This window comes from Oryctolagus cuniculus, chromosome 12 (genome assembly GCF_051225735.1).
Source record: "Oryctolagus cuniculus isolate XC-2025 breed Fujian yellow rabbit chromosome 12, ASM5122573v1, whole genome shotgun sequence".
Taxonomy (NCBI): domain Eukaryota; kingdom Metazoa; phylum Chordata; class Mammalia; order Lagomorpha; family Leporidae; genus Oryctolagus; species Oryctolagus cuniculus.
This window is the reverse complement of record NC_142878.1, coordinates 40,362,587-40,377,967: the sequence shown is the minus strand read 5'-3', so window position 1 is coordinate 40,377,967 and position 15,381 is coordinate 40,362,587. Positions and strand designations below refer to the sequence as shown.

Below are 15,381 nucleotides of genomic sequence, written 5' to 3'. Positions count from 1 at the left end.
ATTAAGCTTTTATAATATTTTCAGCTAATTTATTTATAATAGCACCAGCATCTGTTGTTTTTCTGAGTTTTAACTAACATTTAAGAATTTCACATATGCCAAAAACTTTTGACTGTCTTATATGCATTATCTCATTTAATCCCCACAACAGTCTTTTAAGGTGTTATTTTCATTTTACAGATGTAGAAACTGAGGGTCAGAGAAGTCAAGATACCCACCTAACATCAATTCAGAGATAGTAAGGGTCAGAATTGGTTTCTTGACCCCAGAGCCTGAGCCAAATAACACTTTGTTCTCTATCTCCATGGACCTTGCTAACTTCTACACATCAACTCTATTTAAACACAGAGAAACAGCATCAGTGAAAGTTATCAGTGGTTTTGTTTGTTTTAATTAGATATTGACACAATTTTGATATAGGAAATGCTGACAATCTGCCAAACAATTCCAAGCTTGTAAGAGTACTATCACCGTAGTTTTGTGTCTTTATTCATACGACTTTAGTTTGACTAATCCTCCCTAAGAAGTCTTCTGCAACCCATGCACATGCACACTGTTCACTCTGGGTGCTTGGCCCCTCCTGTGCATCCTCTTCTGTGGTGACACCAGTCACACATTGCAGTGATCTAAGCTCCTTGGTAGCAGGGACTAGTCTTTGTTTTAGAAATCTCAGCATCCAGCACAGTGTTTAGCGTGTGGTAGGTATACAGAAAAAATGTTAAATGAATGTTTAACTCCAAGCGTGTTTTCTGACTTAAGGAATGTTTGCTGACTCCCTTTAGTGTACGTTTTTGCACATAGCTATAGTAGTTTTTCACTAACTCACTGTTTACTGGTTGGGACTTCTGTTTGTTTCCTTTTCTAAATATGTTTTTTTTAAAAATTTATTTATTTATTTATTTGAAAGGCAAAGTTACAGAGAGAGAAAAAGATTTTCCATTTACTCGTTGACTCCCCAAATGGCCACAGTGACCAAGTCTAGGCCAGGTTACAGCCAAGAGCCTGGAACTCCATCCATGGTGTGAACATAGGTGGCAGGGGCCCAAGCACTTGAACCATCTTCTGTTGCTTTCCCAGGCGCATTAGTAGGGAGCTAGGTTGGAAGTGGAGCAGCCAAGACTCAGACCTGTGCTCATGTGGGATGCAGGGCTTTAGGGCCCTGGCCAAACCTGCCGTGCCACACGCTGGTCCTGAGACTTCTGTTTTCAGTACTGGCCGGATTTACTTGGTTTGTGCCCGTAGTTATTTTATACAGCTTTATATTCCTAACAACAAACACTAGATTTAAACATTGTTGTGGGGAGCAACTGGGAGCAACTCGGACTAGACTAAGTTACTGGAATTAAGACTTATTCTATGCATCTGCTCTCCCACAATATGGCGCTGGGAGAGGAGAAAACAGCTTCCACGCAGCTGCCTCTTGCCAACTTGAGTGCTGACCTCCAGGAGCTGATCCTGCTCCTGATTGGAGGAGAGCAGCGTACTCGGCGTGTGGGCAGCCGAGTTAGGATTGGCAGAGGAGGACTATAAAGGAGGAGAGAGACGGCATGCACCAGGAACATCTAAGAGGAACATCTAAGGGGAACACCTGTGCAGCCCCCAAGAGAGCCGGCCGGCGGTGTGCCGCTCCCCTGCGGAAGTGGGGAAAGTGGCCAGGGGGAACCGCCCTTCCACGGAGGTGGAAGGGTCAGTAGCCAACCCGGGAAGAACAAGCAGCAAACCCGGGGAGGGCCGAGCAGACAAAAGAACAGCGCAGGGTCCTGTGTCGTTCCTCCACGAAGAGGGGGAGCGACAATTGTAACTCCAGATAATAGAGCATTCCTAAGTATCCATCCCTAACCTGAAATCAGCCTTCCCTCTCCATCGCATAAGTCGGTAGACCAGCACCACCATCACATGTAAGAAGGCAAGAGAACCACACACTACCTGACCATCACTGTTTACTGATGGGGTGACCTTAGGTAAGATGAGCTTGCTTTTCTCATTTCTAAAGTAATAGTATGGGAGTGAGCATTTGTTGTGGTGTGTAAGATGCTAAGTTGTGACACTGGCATTCCACAAAGTACTTGGGCCCCTGCCACCTGCATGGAAGACCCAGAATAGGGTTTTCAGCTCCTGGCTTTGACAAGGTAAAGCCTGGCTGTTGTGAGCATTTGGGAAGTGAATCAATGGATTTTTTTTTCCTATACACGAATACCTATAATAAAGTTTAATTTATAAATTAGGCATGTAAAGATGAATGATAATAACCAATAGTAAAATAGAACAACTATAACAATATACTATAATGAAGTTGATATAAATGTGGTCTCCATCTCTTAAAATATCTTAATGTGGGCTGGTGCTGTGGCATAGTGGGTAAAACTGGACACTGGTTCAAGTGCCAGCTGCTCTATTTCTTCTGATCCAGCTCCCTGCTAATGCACCTGGGAAGGCAGTGGAAGATGGCCCAAGTGCTTGGGCCCCTGCACCCATATGGGAGATTGAGAAGAAGCTCCTGGCTCGTGGCTTCAGACCTGCCCAGCTCTGGCCTTTGCAGCCTTTTGGGGAGTGAATCAGCAGGTACAATGTGGGGAGCAGCTCGGACTGGACTAAGTTACTGGAATTAAGACTTATTCTATGCATCTGCTCTCCCACAATATGGCGCTGGGAGAGGAGAAAACAGCTTCTACCCAGCTGCCTCCAGTTCAACCAATAAACAGCAGGACTTGCTCCTGATTGGAGGAGAGCAGCGTACTCGGCGTGTGGGCAGCCGAGTTGGGATTGGCGGAGGAGGACTATAAAGGAGGAGAGAGACGGCATGCACCAGGGAACATCTAAGAGGAACATCTAAGGGGAACACCTGTGCTGCCCCCAAGAGAGCCGGCCGGCGGTGTGCCGCTCCCCTGCGGAAGTGGGGAATGTGGCCAGGGGGAACTGCCCTTCCACGGAGGTGGAAGGGATAGTAGCCAACCCGGGAAGAACCAGCAGCAAACCCGGGGAGGGCCGAGCAGACGAAAGAACAGCGCAGGGTCCTGTGTCGTTCCTCCACGAAGAGGGGGAGCGACAGTACAAGATCAATCTCTCTCTCTCTCTCTCTCTCTCTGTAACTCTGCCTTTCAAATAAATAAATCTTTAAGAAAAAAAAAACTTAATGTATTTTTACCTTTTCACTTAAAGAAAGCACTTTACAACTTGTGTTTGGCATGTCTGAATTGCCAGCAACACTACTTTTGCTCTTTAGGGCCATTGTTAAGTAAAATAAGCATTACTGGAACACAGCACTGTGATATCATGACAGTCAATCTGGTAACTGAGACAGCTACAAAGTGACTAATGGGTAAGTAGTGTGTACAGTATGTATATACTGGATAAAAGGATGATTCATGTCTCAGGCAGAAGGGAGCAGAACAGCATGAGATTTCATCACGCTGCTCAGAACAGTGTAGTTTTAAATTTATGAATTTTTTATTTCTGGAATTTTTCATTTATATTTTTGTACTACAGCTGACCACAGGTAGCTGAAAGCTCAGAAAGAGAGACTGCAGATAAAGAAGGACTACTGTAATTATGTTCATCACAGAAAACCCTAATTAAACTCTTTAATGTTGAGGCCATTTTTAGCTTTATTTTTTTTAAAGATTTATTTATATATTTGAAAGGCAGTTACAGAGAGAGAGGGAGAGGGAGAAGCAGAACCAGGGAGATATCTCCTGTCCATTGGTTCACTGCCCAAATGGCCACTACAGCCAGGACAAATCCAGGAACTCCATCTGGGTCTCTCAGATGTGTGGTAGTGCTCCATGCACTCAGGCCACCCTCCACTGCTTTCCCAGACACATTAGTGGGGAACTGGATCAAAAGCAGAGCAGCTAGGACTAGAATCAACACTCCCATATGGGATGCTGGCATCATAAGCAATGGCTTAACCCACTGTGCCACCGCACCACACCCTGTTTTACTGTCCCTTATCAAAACATTTGTATGATTTTTTTTTTCCTTCTACGATCATTTCTCTTGACTTCTATACTCAGTTGAATTACATTCCTTACAGCAGTGTTATTACTTTACTCTGGTTTTCCTTCTAGTTTATAGCCCATTAGTTTTTCCTGGAACCCTGCTTAAATGAGATAAAATCTTTAAATGTCTCTGTTATAGAAAATACATGCTAGACTTCAAATATTAACCAGCACAGGATTATGAAAGTTAAAAATTTATAAATGGTAAAGTTATTATCTAGTTTGTGGTGGTGATTAAAACCCATAGAACTGCATGCATGCATACACACACAAACTCATAAATGGACAAAATTGACTAAGTGTTACAAATCGAAGTTTTACTGACTAGAAGAAAGAACTTTGAATTTCTTCTAGAAAATGTATCTTTAAAATATAAATTGAGTCTCCATTAATTCTGAAAACATCTATAATCTTCCTTTCTCCACTAACAAAATGTATGTTCAGTGTTGATCATGAAGATACTTCATCTCATTCTCCACTTTGTTATATTTGATCCAGAAAATGAGGTAGAGTCATAATTCATATAAAATATATTGGAAATCAGATACATCTTGGTTTTTTTTTTTTATTTTTATTTTTTGATAGGCAGAGTGGACAGTGAGAGAGAGACAGAGAGAAAGGTCTTCCTTTGCCGTTGGTTCACCCTCCAATGGCCGCCACGGCCGGCACGCTGCGGCCGGCGCACCGCGCTGATCCGATGGCTGGAGCCAGGTACTTCTCCTGGTCTCCCATAGGGTGCAGGGCCCAAGTACTTGGGCCATCCTCCACTGCCTTCCCGGGCCACAGCAGAGAGCTGGCCTGGAAGAGGGGCAACCGGGACAGAATCCGGCGCCCCGACCGGGACTAGAACCCGGTGTGCTGGCGCCGCAAGGCGGAAGATTAGCCTAGTGAGCAGCAGTGCCAGCCGGTTGTTTTTTGTTTTTAACTTTTAGTTTGTAGTTAATGAGTCTTGATGGGCCCATAGAGCAGACTTTAGGGAGTCAGTAGAACTGGCAGGAATAGCAAGTATTCTAAAGGGCAGAATTTTGCAGGAAGAGGTCCACCCGGGTTGATAAGTGTCAATTATCTTGAAAAATCAACACATGTAACTAACTAGAAATACTTAAAATGTTGTCCAATTTAGAGAGAACAGGGCACCCAGCTTCCTAATGCAGACCTTTAAAGCATGAGCAACAAATGAGTAAATTAAAAATGGATGATGTTGAAAAAGGCAAGAAGATTTTTGTTCAGAAATGTGCCCAGTGCTATACTGTGGAAAAGGGAGGCAAGCACAAGACCGGACCAAATCTCAGTGATTTGTTTGGGCAGAAGACAAGTTCAGGCCATTGGGTTCTTTTACACAGCTGCCAACAAGAACAAAGGTGTCACCTGGGACAGAACACTCTGCTGGAGTATTTGGAGAATCCCAAGAAATACATCCCTGGAACCAAAATGATCTTTGCTGGCATTAAGAGGAATGAAAGGACAGACTTGATAGCTTATCTCAACTATTACTACTAATGAGTAATAGTTGGCCACTGCCTTATTTATTACAAAACAGGAATGTCTTGTGACTTTTTTATATGCATCATAATTTAATTCTCATATGCAAGAATTCAGATCATGAATGGCTGACAGAATATTTTTGACAGTCCTGATTTGAGTAAGATTGCCATGTGTGGTTATATAAATATGATTGGGTTTGTTGAAATATTGGCGGTAGTTCCAGTTCAGTAAATGCCCTCACTGTTTTCCTCTTAAGGATATGAATAAACTTAATTAATAATGTTCAACTTTTTGCAAAAATTTTGAATGCCATCTGAAAATCTGTCAGGAGATTGGATTTATATTTAAATACTGGGGAAATCTCTTCACTGTCTCAGAACTGAGTAGGACTCACTTATGTTCCAGTTTGTGTTCTTCACCTGCTAAAGGCAAGAGCTGAAGATAGGTAGAAATATGGACTTAGTACTTCTGGTCTTAGCTTTGCCAATCTAATTAGAATTTCCTGTACCTAAACTGCTGCCTTTTATTTATTAAAAGGCATTTGGTGTGATTTATGTATATCCAGTAAAGAATATTTAACACCCCTCACATTTTATAGGTGATCTAAAAGATCAGGTGCTTTGCAAGTAATCATGACCAGATAGAGTAATAAGTTTTACTTGTGACTTCTTTTACTACCTTAGACTAAGTTATAATTCAGGATTGTCTATAAACAGCTATTTGGAAACACATAAAATTGAGGAACTACTGTATATTTGTGTTCAGTAGTGGTGCTTTTGCCAACTCATTGAAAGGACTAAATCAGAAGAGATAAACTATCAGCACAAAATTTCTAAATACGTGATTACAAGACTTAAGATAATTAAAAAAATTACAGATCATGAAAAACAGTGTTGCCCAATTTAGATATTAGATAAGCAAATTAATTTAGATTTCTAGACTATGAAGTTACAGCTGCTGAGCTTTTGAAAAAAAGAACAAAACAATTTCCTCCAGTTTTCTTTAGTAAAGCAAGTCGACAGGCAGAGTGGATAGTGAGAGAGAGAGACAGAGAGAAAGGTCTTCCTTTGCGTTGGTTCACCCTCCAATGGCCGCCACAGCTGGCGCGCTGTGGCGTACCGCGCCTATCCGAAGGCAGGAGCCAGGTGCTTCTCCTGGTCTCCCATGGGGTGCAGGGCCCAAGCACTTGGGCCATCTTCCACTGCACTCCCGGGCCACAGCAGAGGGCTGGCCTGGAAGAGGGGCAACCGGGAAAGAATCCGGCGCCCTGACTGGGTCTAGATCCCAGTGTGCCGGCACCGCTAGGTGGAGGATTAGCCTAGTGAGCCGCGGCGCCGGCCTATTATTCTTTTTGTTCTTTGAGGCTTTCTTATTTTCAGGTTTTCTAAAATAAATACAAACTACTTTAATAATAATATTTAAAAATGTCAGTAACACCAAGAATTTGTTTTATATCATCTTATCTAAATAAATAAGGTGTTCTTCAAAGAATACTTTGGGAAGCAAAGATGGTACTGAGATCTAAGAGTGGGAGCATGACAAAAGCTAAAATAACAGGCTCTTTATTATTTTGGGGAAGATTTATGTACTATTTATTTTAATGATTAGCTATTCATAAAACAACATACATAATAAAATTGTAAGACTTTACTCCAGAATAACGTCCCATGCATTAATTCAATTATATGATCATAAATTTTCTCAGAAGCCCCAAATATTGTGCCATTTTTATTAAGATTTTGTTTTCTAGAATTAAATGTCTCGTTGCTTCTTTTTAGAAGGATGTATTATTAGTAGACAAATGCAGAGGTTGTGAGGTTCTATAATTTTTTTTTTTTTTTTCTGATTTGTATCTAGTAACAGGCAAGAATAGACATGCTTTTCTAAAATAGGACTTTTAAGTAGCTGGGTGCCTAGAGTTTCTTTTTCTTTATTTTTAAGATTATTTATTTATTTGAAAGTTAGGATTATATATATATAGAGAGAGATCTTCTATCTGCTGGTTCAATCCCCAGATGGCTGCTACTGCCAGAGCTGGGCCAGGCTGAAGCCAGGAGCCAGGAGTTTCATCTGGGTCTCCCATGTGGGTGTCAGGGGCCCAAACATTTGAGTCATCTTCTGCTGCTTTTCCCAGGCCATTAGCAGGGACCTGGATCTGAAGTGGAGCAACTGAGACATAAACTGGTGCACATACAGGATGCCAGCATCGTGGGTAGTGGCTTTACCCACTGCACCACAGCTGAGTGCTTTTAGAGTGCACCGAAGATTGAAGAGCACTGGATTTTTGTTTCTTTCTCTGCTGCATGAAATGTTTATTAAGTAAAGATTGGAAAAAATAAGTTTAGGTTAGACTCTGATGTAAGGTGCAGTTTTCAGCTCTGTTGTAACCTCCCTTTATGCTCATGGGTGGTTTCTTGTCCATTTTGAGCCTCAGTATCCTTATTTGTAAAATGAGGACACCAGATGTAAAATCTCTAAACATTCTTTCGACTCTAAAAACTTCGTGATTCAAGCAGGTTCCCTGAGAAGAGCAATGCATTACGTCCGAAAGAGGATGCTTTGGTATTTCTCAAGGCTTTAGCATTTTTTTTTTAAGTTTTATTTTATTTATTTGAAAGAGTTACAGAGAGAGAAAGAAGGAGAAACAGAGAGAGATCTTCCATCCTCTGGTTCACTCCCCAGATGGCCACAACCAGGGATGGTGGGAGGCACATTAGCAGGGAGCTAGATCAGAAGTGGAGCAGCCAGGACTCCAGCTGGCGCCCATGTAGGATGTCACAGGCAGCAGCTTAACCCATTATGCCACAACTGCAGGTTTCTTAGCATTTTCTCAAAGGGAAACTGAACACAGAATCTGAGCTTATTTTGTACCTTCAGACTCTTGAGAAATAGTGTCTGATTCCTTATTTATTTAGATAAGATGATATAAAACAAATTCTTGGTGTTACTGACATTTTTAAATATTATTATTAAAGTAGTTTGTATTTATTTTAGAAAACCTGAAAATAAGAAAGCCTCAAAGACAAAAATTAAAATTCTACATGTTGTGGGTGTTGTGATGCAACAGATTAACCCACTGCTTAGGACACCTACCTCCCATATCAGAGTGCCTGGTTGGAGTCCCAGCCGCTCTGCACTTTCCAGGCAGCTTCCTGCTAATGTCCCTGGGACACAGGGACACATGGATAATAGCCCAAGTACTTGGGTCCCTGCCAACCACATGGGAGATCCAGATGGAGTTCCCGGCTCCTTGCTTCAACCTGGCCTAACTCTGGCTGTGGTAGATATTTGAGGAGTGAACCAGTGGATGGAAGATGTATCTGTTTCTCCCTCTCTTTGTCACTCTGCCTTCCAAGTAAGTGAATAAATCTTTTTAAAAATAATAATCCACACAAAACAAAATTTAGCCAGTTTTAACATTTTGTTATTTTTTATTCTTTTGAGTCTCATTCAATTTTTTCCCATTGAGAAAAAACATACATATCCAGCCTAATGAGACCTTTCTCATAATATTAAATGTCTTTTTTTAAAAAGATTTATTTATTTATTTGAAAGAGTTACACCAAGAGAGGAGAGGCATAGAGAAAGAGAGAGAGAGAGAGGTCTTCCGTCCGATGGTTCACTCCCCAATTGGCCACGATGGCCAGAGCTGCATCGATCTGAAGCCAGGAGCCAGGAGCTTCTTCCAGGTATCCCATATGGGTGCAGGGGCCCAAGGTCTTGGGCCACCTTCTACTGCTATCCCAGGCCATAGCAGAGAGCTGGATCGGAAGTGGAGCAGCCGGCGCTAGAACTGGAGCCCCTATGGGATGCTGGCGCTTCAGGCCAGGGCGTTAACCCACTGCGCCACAGCGCTGGCCCCTATTAAATGTGTTTTGGAAACCATTTTTAATGACAATATAGTCATTTTTCCAAAATTGTTTATTATTATGATTATCAATTAGAAAGAGAGGCAGACGGAGGATCTTCCATCCACTGGTGCAATCCCCAAATGTTTACAACAGCCAGGGGTGGGCCAGGCCAAAGCCAGAAGCCAGGAACTCCATCCAGATTTCCCACGTGGTGGCAACGACCCAATTGCTTTAGTCATCGTCTGCTACCTCTTAGTGTGCACATTAACAGGAAACTGGATAAAAAGCGAAATAGCGGCCAGTACCGCGGCTCACTAGGCTACTCCTCTGCCTGTGGTGCTGGCATCCCTGGTTCTAGTCCTGGTTGGGGTGCCAGATTCTGTCCTGGTTGCTCCTCTTCCAGTCGAGCTCTCTGCTGTGGCCCAGGAAGGCAGTGGAGGATAGCCCAGGTGCTTGGGCCCCTGCACCTGCATAGGAGACCAGGAGAAGCACCTGGTTCCTGGCTTCGGATCGGTGCAACTCCAGCCGTAGCAGCCATTTGGGGGGTGAACCAACGGAATGAAGACCTTTCTCTCTGTCTCTCTCTCACTAACTCTGCCTGTCAAAAAAAAAAAAAAAAAAAAAAAGCGAAGTAGCTGGGACTCCAGCCAGGCACTCCAATATGAGATGCAGTTGTCCCAAACAACAACTTAACTGCTGCGTCAAGCTCCTACCCCTGTTGCCAGTTTTTGACTTGAAACCAATGCCTGTGAGGGATATCTTATATGTAAATCTTATATATAAATATGTTTGAATTTCTGAGTCAAAAACTGTAAACAAGGGCAGGAGTTGTGGTGTAGCAGGCCAAGCCACTGCTTGGGGCATCTGCATTCCATATGACAGTGCCTAGAGCGAGTTCTACCTCCACGTCCCATCCAACTTTCTGCTAATGCACATCCTGGGAGGCATCAGGTGGTGGCTCAAGCACTTGGGTCCCTGCCACCCATGTGGGAGACACAGGTGGACCTGGGTCCCTGGCTCCTGGCTTCAGCCTGGATGTTGTAGGCTTCTGGCAAGTGAACCAGCCAATAAAAGACCTTTCTTTCTCTTGTTTGGCTTTTCAAATAAATAAAAATAAATTTATTAAAAAACTAACATTTTAACGTCCTTAATACATTTTATTAAATTGATTTCCTAGAATGTACTAATTTACAATCAGTATTTTCTTATGAGCTTGCAGTATAATCATTTTAATCTCTGAGGTAAGTCAAAAGAAAAGCTTATCTTTTTTAAACTAATAACCACCTTTATTATTTTTGTACATGTTTATTTTCATTATTTGAAAGGTAGCACAACAGAGAGAAAGAAAGAAAGATCTTCCATCGTCTGGTTCACTCCCCAAGTGACTGCAACTGCCAGGGCCTGGGTAGGCCAAAGCCAGGAGCCCAGTACTCCACCTGAGTCTCCAATATGGATGGCACAGGCCCAAGTACTTGGGCCATCATCTTCTGCCTTCCCAGGATACATTAGCAGGGAACTAGATCAGAAGCAGAGCAGCCAGGATTCAAATCAGCAATTGGATCTGGGATGCTATGCCACAGTGCCCACCCCACCACCTTTATTATTGTTTAGACAGTTTTATTGAGATACAACTCATAAACCATAAAATTTACTCAAAGTACACATTTTTGTTGGTTTTCAGTATATTCATAGAGTTGTGCAACCATCACCTCAATCACTTTTATAACATTTTTATCATATTAAAAACAGTCCCGGCCGGCGCCGCGGCTCACTAGGCTAATCCTCTACCTAGTGGCGCCGGCACACCAGGTTCTAGTCCCAGTCGGGGTGCTGGATTCTTTCCCGGTTGCCCCTCTTCCAGGCTAGCTCTCTGCTGTGGCCTGGGGAAGGCAGTGGAGGATGGCCCAAGTGCTTGGGCCCTGCACCCCATGGGAGACCAGGAGAAGCACCTGGCTCCTGCCATCGGATCAGCGCGGTGCACCGGCCACAGCGCGCCAGCCGTGGCGGCCATTGGAGGGTGAACCAACAGCAAAAGGAAGACCTTTCTCTCTGTCTCTTTCTCTCACTATCCACTCTGCCTGTCAAAAAAACAAACAAACAACAACAACAAAAAAAAACAGTCCCGTGACCAGTATCATGGCATGGTAGGCTAAGCCTCCGCCTGCAGTGCCGGCATCCCATATGGGTGCCAGTTTGAGACCCAGCTGCTTCAGCTCTCTGTTTATGGTCTGGGAAAGCAGTGGAAGATTCCCAAGTGCTTGGGCCCCTGCACCCATGTGGGAGACCCAGAAGAAGCTTCTGGCTTCGGATTGGTCCAGCTCCAGCTGTTGCAGCCATTTGGAGAGTGAACCAGTGGATGGAAGACCTTTCTCTCCCTCTCTCTGTAACTCTGCCTCTCAGATAAATAAATAAAATCTTTTAAAAAGAGCCCCCATACTTATTAGCCATGACTCATCTTTTCCCCCAAACTCCTCCTATCCCGCAGCAGTCACTGATCTACTTAAAGATTACTCGATCCTGAGCATTTCCTATATGGATCACACAGTATGTGGCCTTTTGTGTCTGGCTTCTTTCACTTAGCATAATATTTTTAAGGTTCATTCATGTTATACATACTTACATCAGTACTTCCTTTCCTTTTTCACTAAATATTTCATTGTATAACTCAGAATTCCCATATATTTGGTATAATTTATCCACTCATCAGTTGGGTTCTCCCTCTTTGGCTATTGTGAATAATTTAGCTATGAACATTTGTGTACATGTTTTTTTATGGACATGTGTTTTAATTTCTCATGGGTATACTCATATTAAAAATGGAATTAAAAGAGAAGTGTATGCTAGTACAAAATTTTTTAAATTCATATGTAGTTTTTTCAACGTGCATTTTCCATAAAATTTTTGAAGACCTTCTCATGTGTAGATTTCAAATAATTCTTGCACCAAAATAAACATATTTTAATTCCATTTTTCCACGAACACCTTGACACCCCCTCATGTGTATTTGCAAGAGTAGAATTGATGGGTTATATGGCAACTCTTTAACCTTTTGAGGAACTGCCAAACTCTTCCAAAAGGGCCATACCACGTTACTTTCCCACCAGCAATGTAAGAGCTTTCCTATTTCTCCATACACTTGCTAACATGTGTTACCTGTATTACCTACATAGTCATCATGATAGTGTGAAGTGTTATCTCAAGTAGTTTTGATTTGCAAGAGTTCTTGATGTATTTTGAATACCAGACCTTTAACAGATATAACTTGTGAAATTTCCCTCCTGTTCTGTGGATATCTTTTCACTTTCTTGAAGGGGTCCTTTGAAGCACAAAAGATTTTAGTTTTGATATTGTCCAATCTATCTGGCTTTCATTTATTACATTGCCCAATCCATGTTCACAAAGATATATACCTTTTTTTCTGTAAGAATTTTATAGTTTTTTTTTTTAGCTGTTTGAGCTGATTTTGGTATACAGTATGAGATATGAGTCCAACTTCATATGGCTACCCAGTTGTCCTAGTGCTGAGAACATTTTAATATCCCTGATTAATTTACGGCAAATTATCTTTCATCTTGGCTGCTGACATGGCCATCCAGACTAAAAAAGACCCAGAAACTTCCCTGCCACATGAGTCACAGCCAGAGGGCAAGCACCAAAGGCACCCAGGAGGCTGGATCGCAGGCATCACTACAGGATCAACTTTGACAAATATCACGCAGGCTACTTTGGGAAAGTTGATATGAAGTGTTTCAACTTAAAGAGGAAGCAGAACTTCTGCCCTGCTGTCAGCCTTGATGAATTATGGACCTTGGTCAGCAAGCAGACACCGGGAAATGCCACTCCCATCGTTGATGTGCTGTGGTCAGGCTGCCTGGGGAGGGAGAGCTCCCAGAGCAGCCGTCATCACGAAGGCTAAGTTACTCAGCAGAAGGCTGAGGGGAAGATTAAGGCAATGGGAGCGGTTAGGGGAGAGGGGCCTGTGTCTTGATGACTTGATGCCACATGGTTCATTAAATGCTAACAAATGCTTTAAAATTTTTTTTTTTACACTGGAAAATTTTTTTTCCTTTTTTTTAAATCTTTTTTTTTTTTTTTTTTTTTTTTTGACAGGCAGAGTAGACAGAGAGAGAGAGAGAAAGGTCTTCCTTTGCCGTTGGTTCACCCTCCAATGGCCGGCACACCGCGCTGATCTGAAGGCAGCAGCCAGGTGCTTCTCTTGGTCTTCCGTGGGGTGCAGGGCCCAAGCACTTGGGCCATCCTCCACTGCCTTCCCCGGGCCACAGCAGAGAGCTGGACTGGAAGAGGGGCAACCGGGACAGAATCTGGCGCCCCGACTGGGACTAGAACTCGGTGTGCCGGCACCGCAGGCGGAGGATTAGCCTATTGAGCCACGGTGCTGGCCTTATACTGGCAAATTTCTGTATGCCTTCTTAATGTTTGCTTGTATCAAATACATCTTCTCTATTGTCTAGAGAGCAGAGGTGTCAGTTTCATGGAAACATTGCAAGAAAAACTTCCCAAGTGGTAGTTTTCCACATGGACTCTTGTGTGTTTTTTTCCCCACAAGGCAAGAAATGACTAGAGAAAAAATTCTTAGATTTAGAAGATTTTACACATCTGTTTGTCTAAATTCCCTTCCACCTCCATTTTCATTGGCTACTTTCTTCTGTGTCTGTGTCTGTCCTGCTGTCTTCTTTGAGGTCATTGGATTTTGTACCCACCTTGGCAATCCAGGTTGATATTAGTTCAGGGATCCTTGACTTGATTACATCTGAAGAGATCCTTTTTCCAAAAAAGATCACATTTACAGGTTCATAGCATTAGGACATGAACATATCTTTTTGAGGGCCAGCATGCTACCCACTATACCACCATCTCCCCTATCTCGCTGCACTTTTTGCCAGGTTTACTTTATAACGCCCCTGATAGCGAGTTGAAGAGTTTGCTGTCATGGCATATTGATTATTTTACATGGCCATACATTCTTTTTATGAGCAGCTCTAAAGCTTAAAAATTATTCCTGCTATTGTGCCAAAACCTGTCATGAGATACTTGACAGTACATTTCCAGGTCTCTCCTACACAGTTATAGGGGATAAGAAAGATGGGTGCCATGGTTTATCTGGTTGAGGATTAACACATGCAATGCCTCTCCAGTGCCTCTCTATTATTCTGATACTGCATTCTAAACAAAATGATATCTTCAAAGATCAATAAGATAAGAAGAAGGGGGAGTGTATTGATATGAATATGGCGGTTAGAGACATTTATAGTGACAGCAGGTGGAGGTCAGTATCCTACTGTGACTGTAGGGTGGATGTGTGTGCAAATGTATGTGTGTGAGGGTACAACAGCAGGGGCCCTGGAGGTAGTCTAACAAGTCATGTCACTCCTTGGCTTCTCACAGCTGTGCAACTTTTCTAAGTTGATGTTATAATATTCAAGATTCATATTCCTTTTTGAAAATCACAATAATGTGTTTTTATCTCCAGACTTTCATTCTCCCCATTCTCTCTTCTTCAAGTGGTAATCTGTATTTGTTTGCATGGTTATACATGCAAATTCTTGGTCTCTTGGGTGAAATTCATTCAGAAATATCAAAGTGAACTCTGAAGTAACTGTCTTTCATTCATTTCACTTGTACTTCTTTTTGCGTTCAATCTTTTCTCAAATATTTCCAACTTGAGCATCACTTTGAACATTTTTTATTAGTTGACTTTGCTTAGTATTACACTAACTTCTCTAAACAAATAAAAAAACTTGAGGCTAGTCACTAAACCTGACCACATGAACAATGAAGATTAAAGGATGCCAGACTCAGAGGCCTCACTAAAGACAAGCACCAGAGACATCCCTAGAGGAACTGTGTTCACCAACATGCAAGCTATAGAGACATTATTCATTAAGAATTCATGCCTGAATTCCAGTCTTTGGAAAGGATGTCCTCAAAAATTGGCATATATCCAGCAGTAATACAGATTTATTTTTTTTTAAGATTTATTTATTTATATGAAAGAGTTACACAGAGAAGGAGAATCAGAGAGAGAG

At 42.3% G+C, this 15,381-nt stretch overlaps 1 protein-coding gene across 22 annotated transcripts in view; it reads left to right on the top strand.

The window, feature by feature from the left end:
• PRORP (protein only RNase P catalytic subunit) overlaps nt 1-15,381 on the top strand; it is a 154,764-nt gene that overhangs the window by 80,872 nt on the left and 58,511 nt on the right. Inside the window, exon 7 of one of the 22 annotated variants that reach the window (XM_089309751.1) lies at nt 2,411-3,129. The exons of 20 other annotated variants lie outside the window; for them this stretch is intronic. In XM_089309751.1, the coding sequence (XP_089165877.1) occupies nt 2,411-2,554 (144 nt within the window). In that variant the 3' untranslated portion in view covers nt 2,555-3,129. Of the gene's footprint in view, nt 1-2,410; nt 3,130-15,381 lie in introns of those variants that run through there. One more of the 22 variants, XM_089309750.1, reaches the window with a different exon arrangement.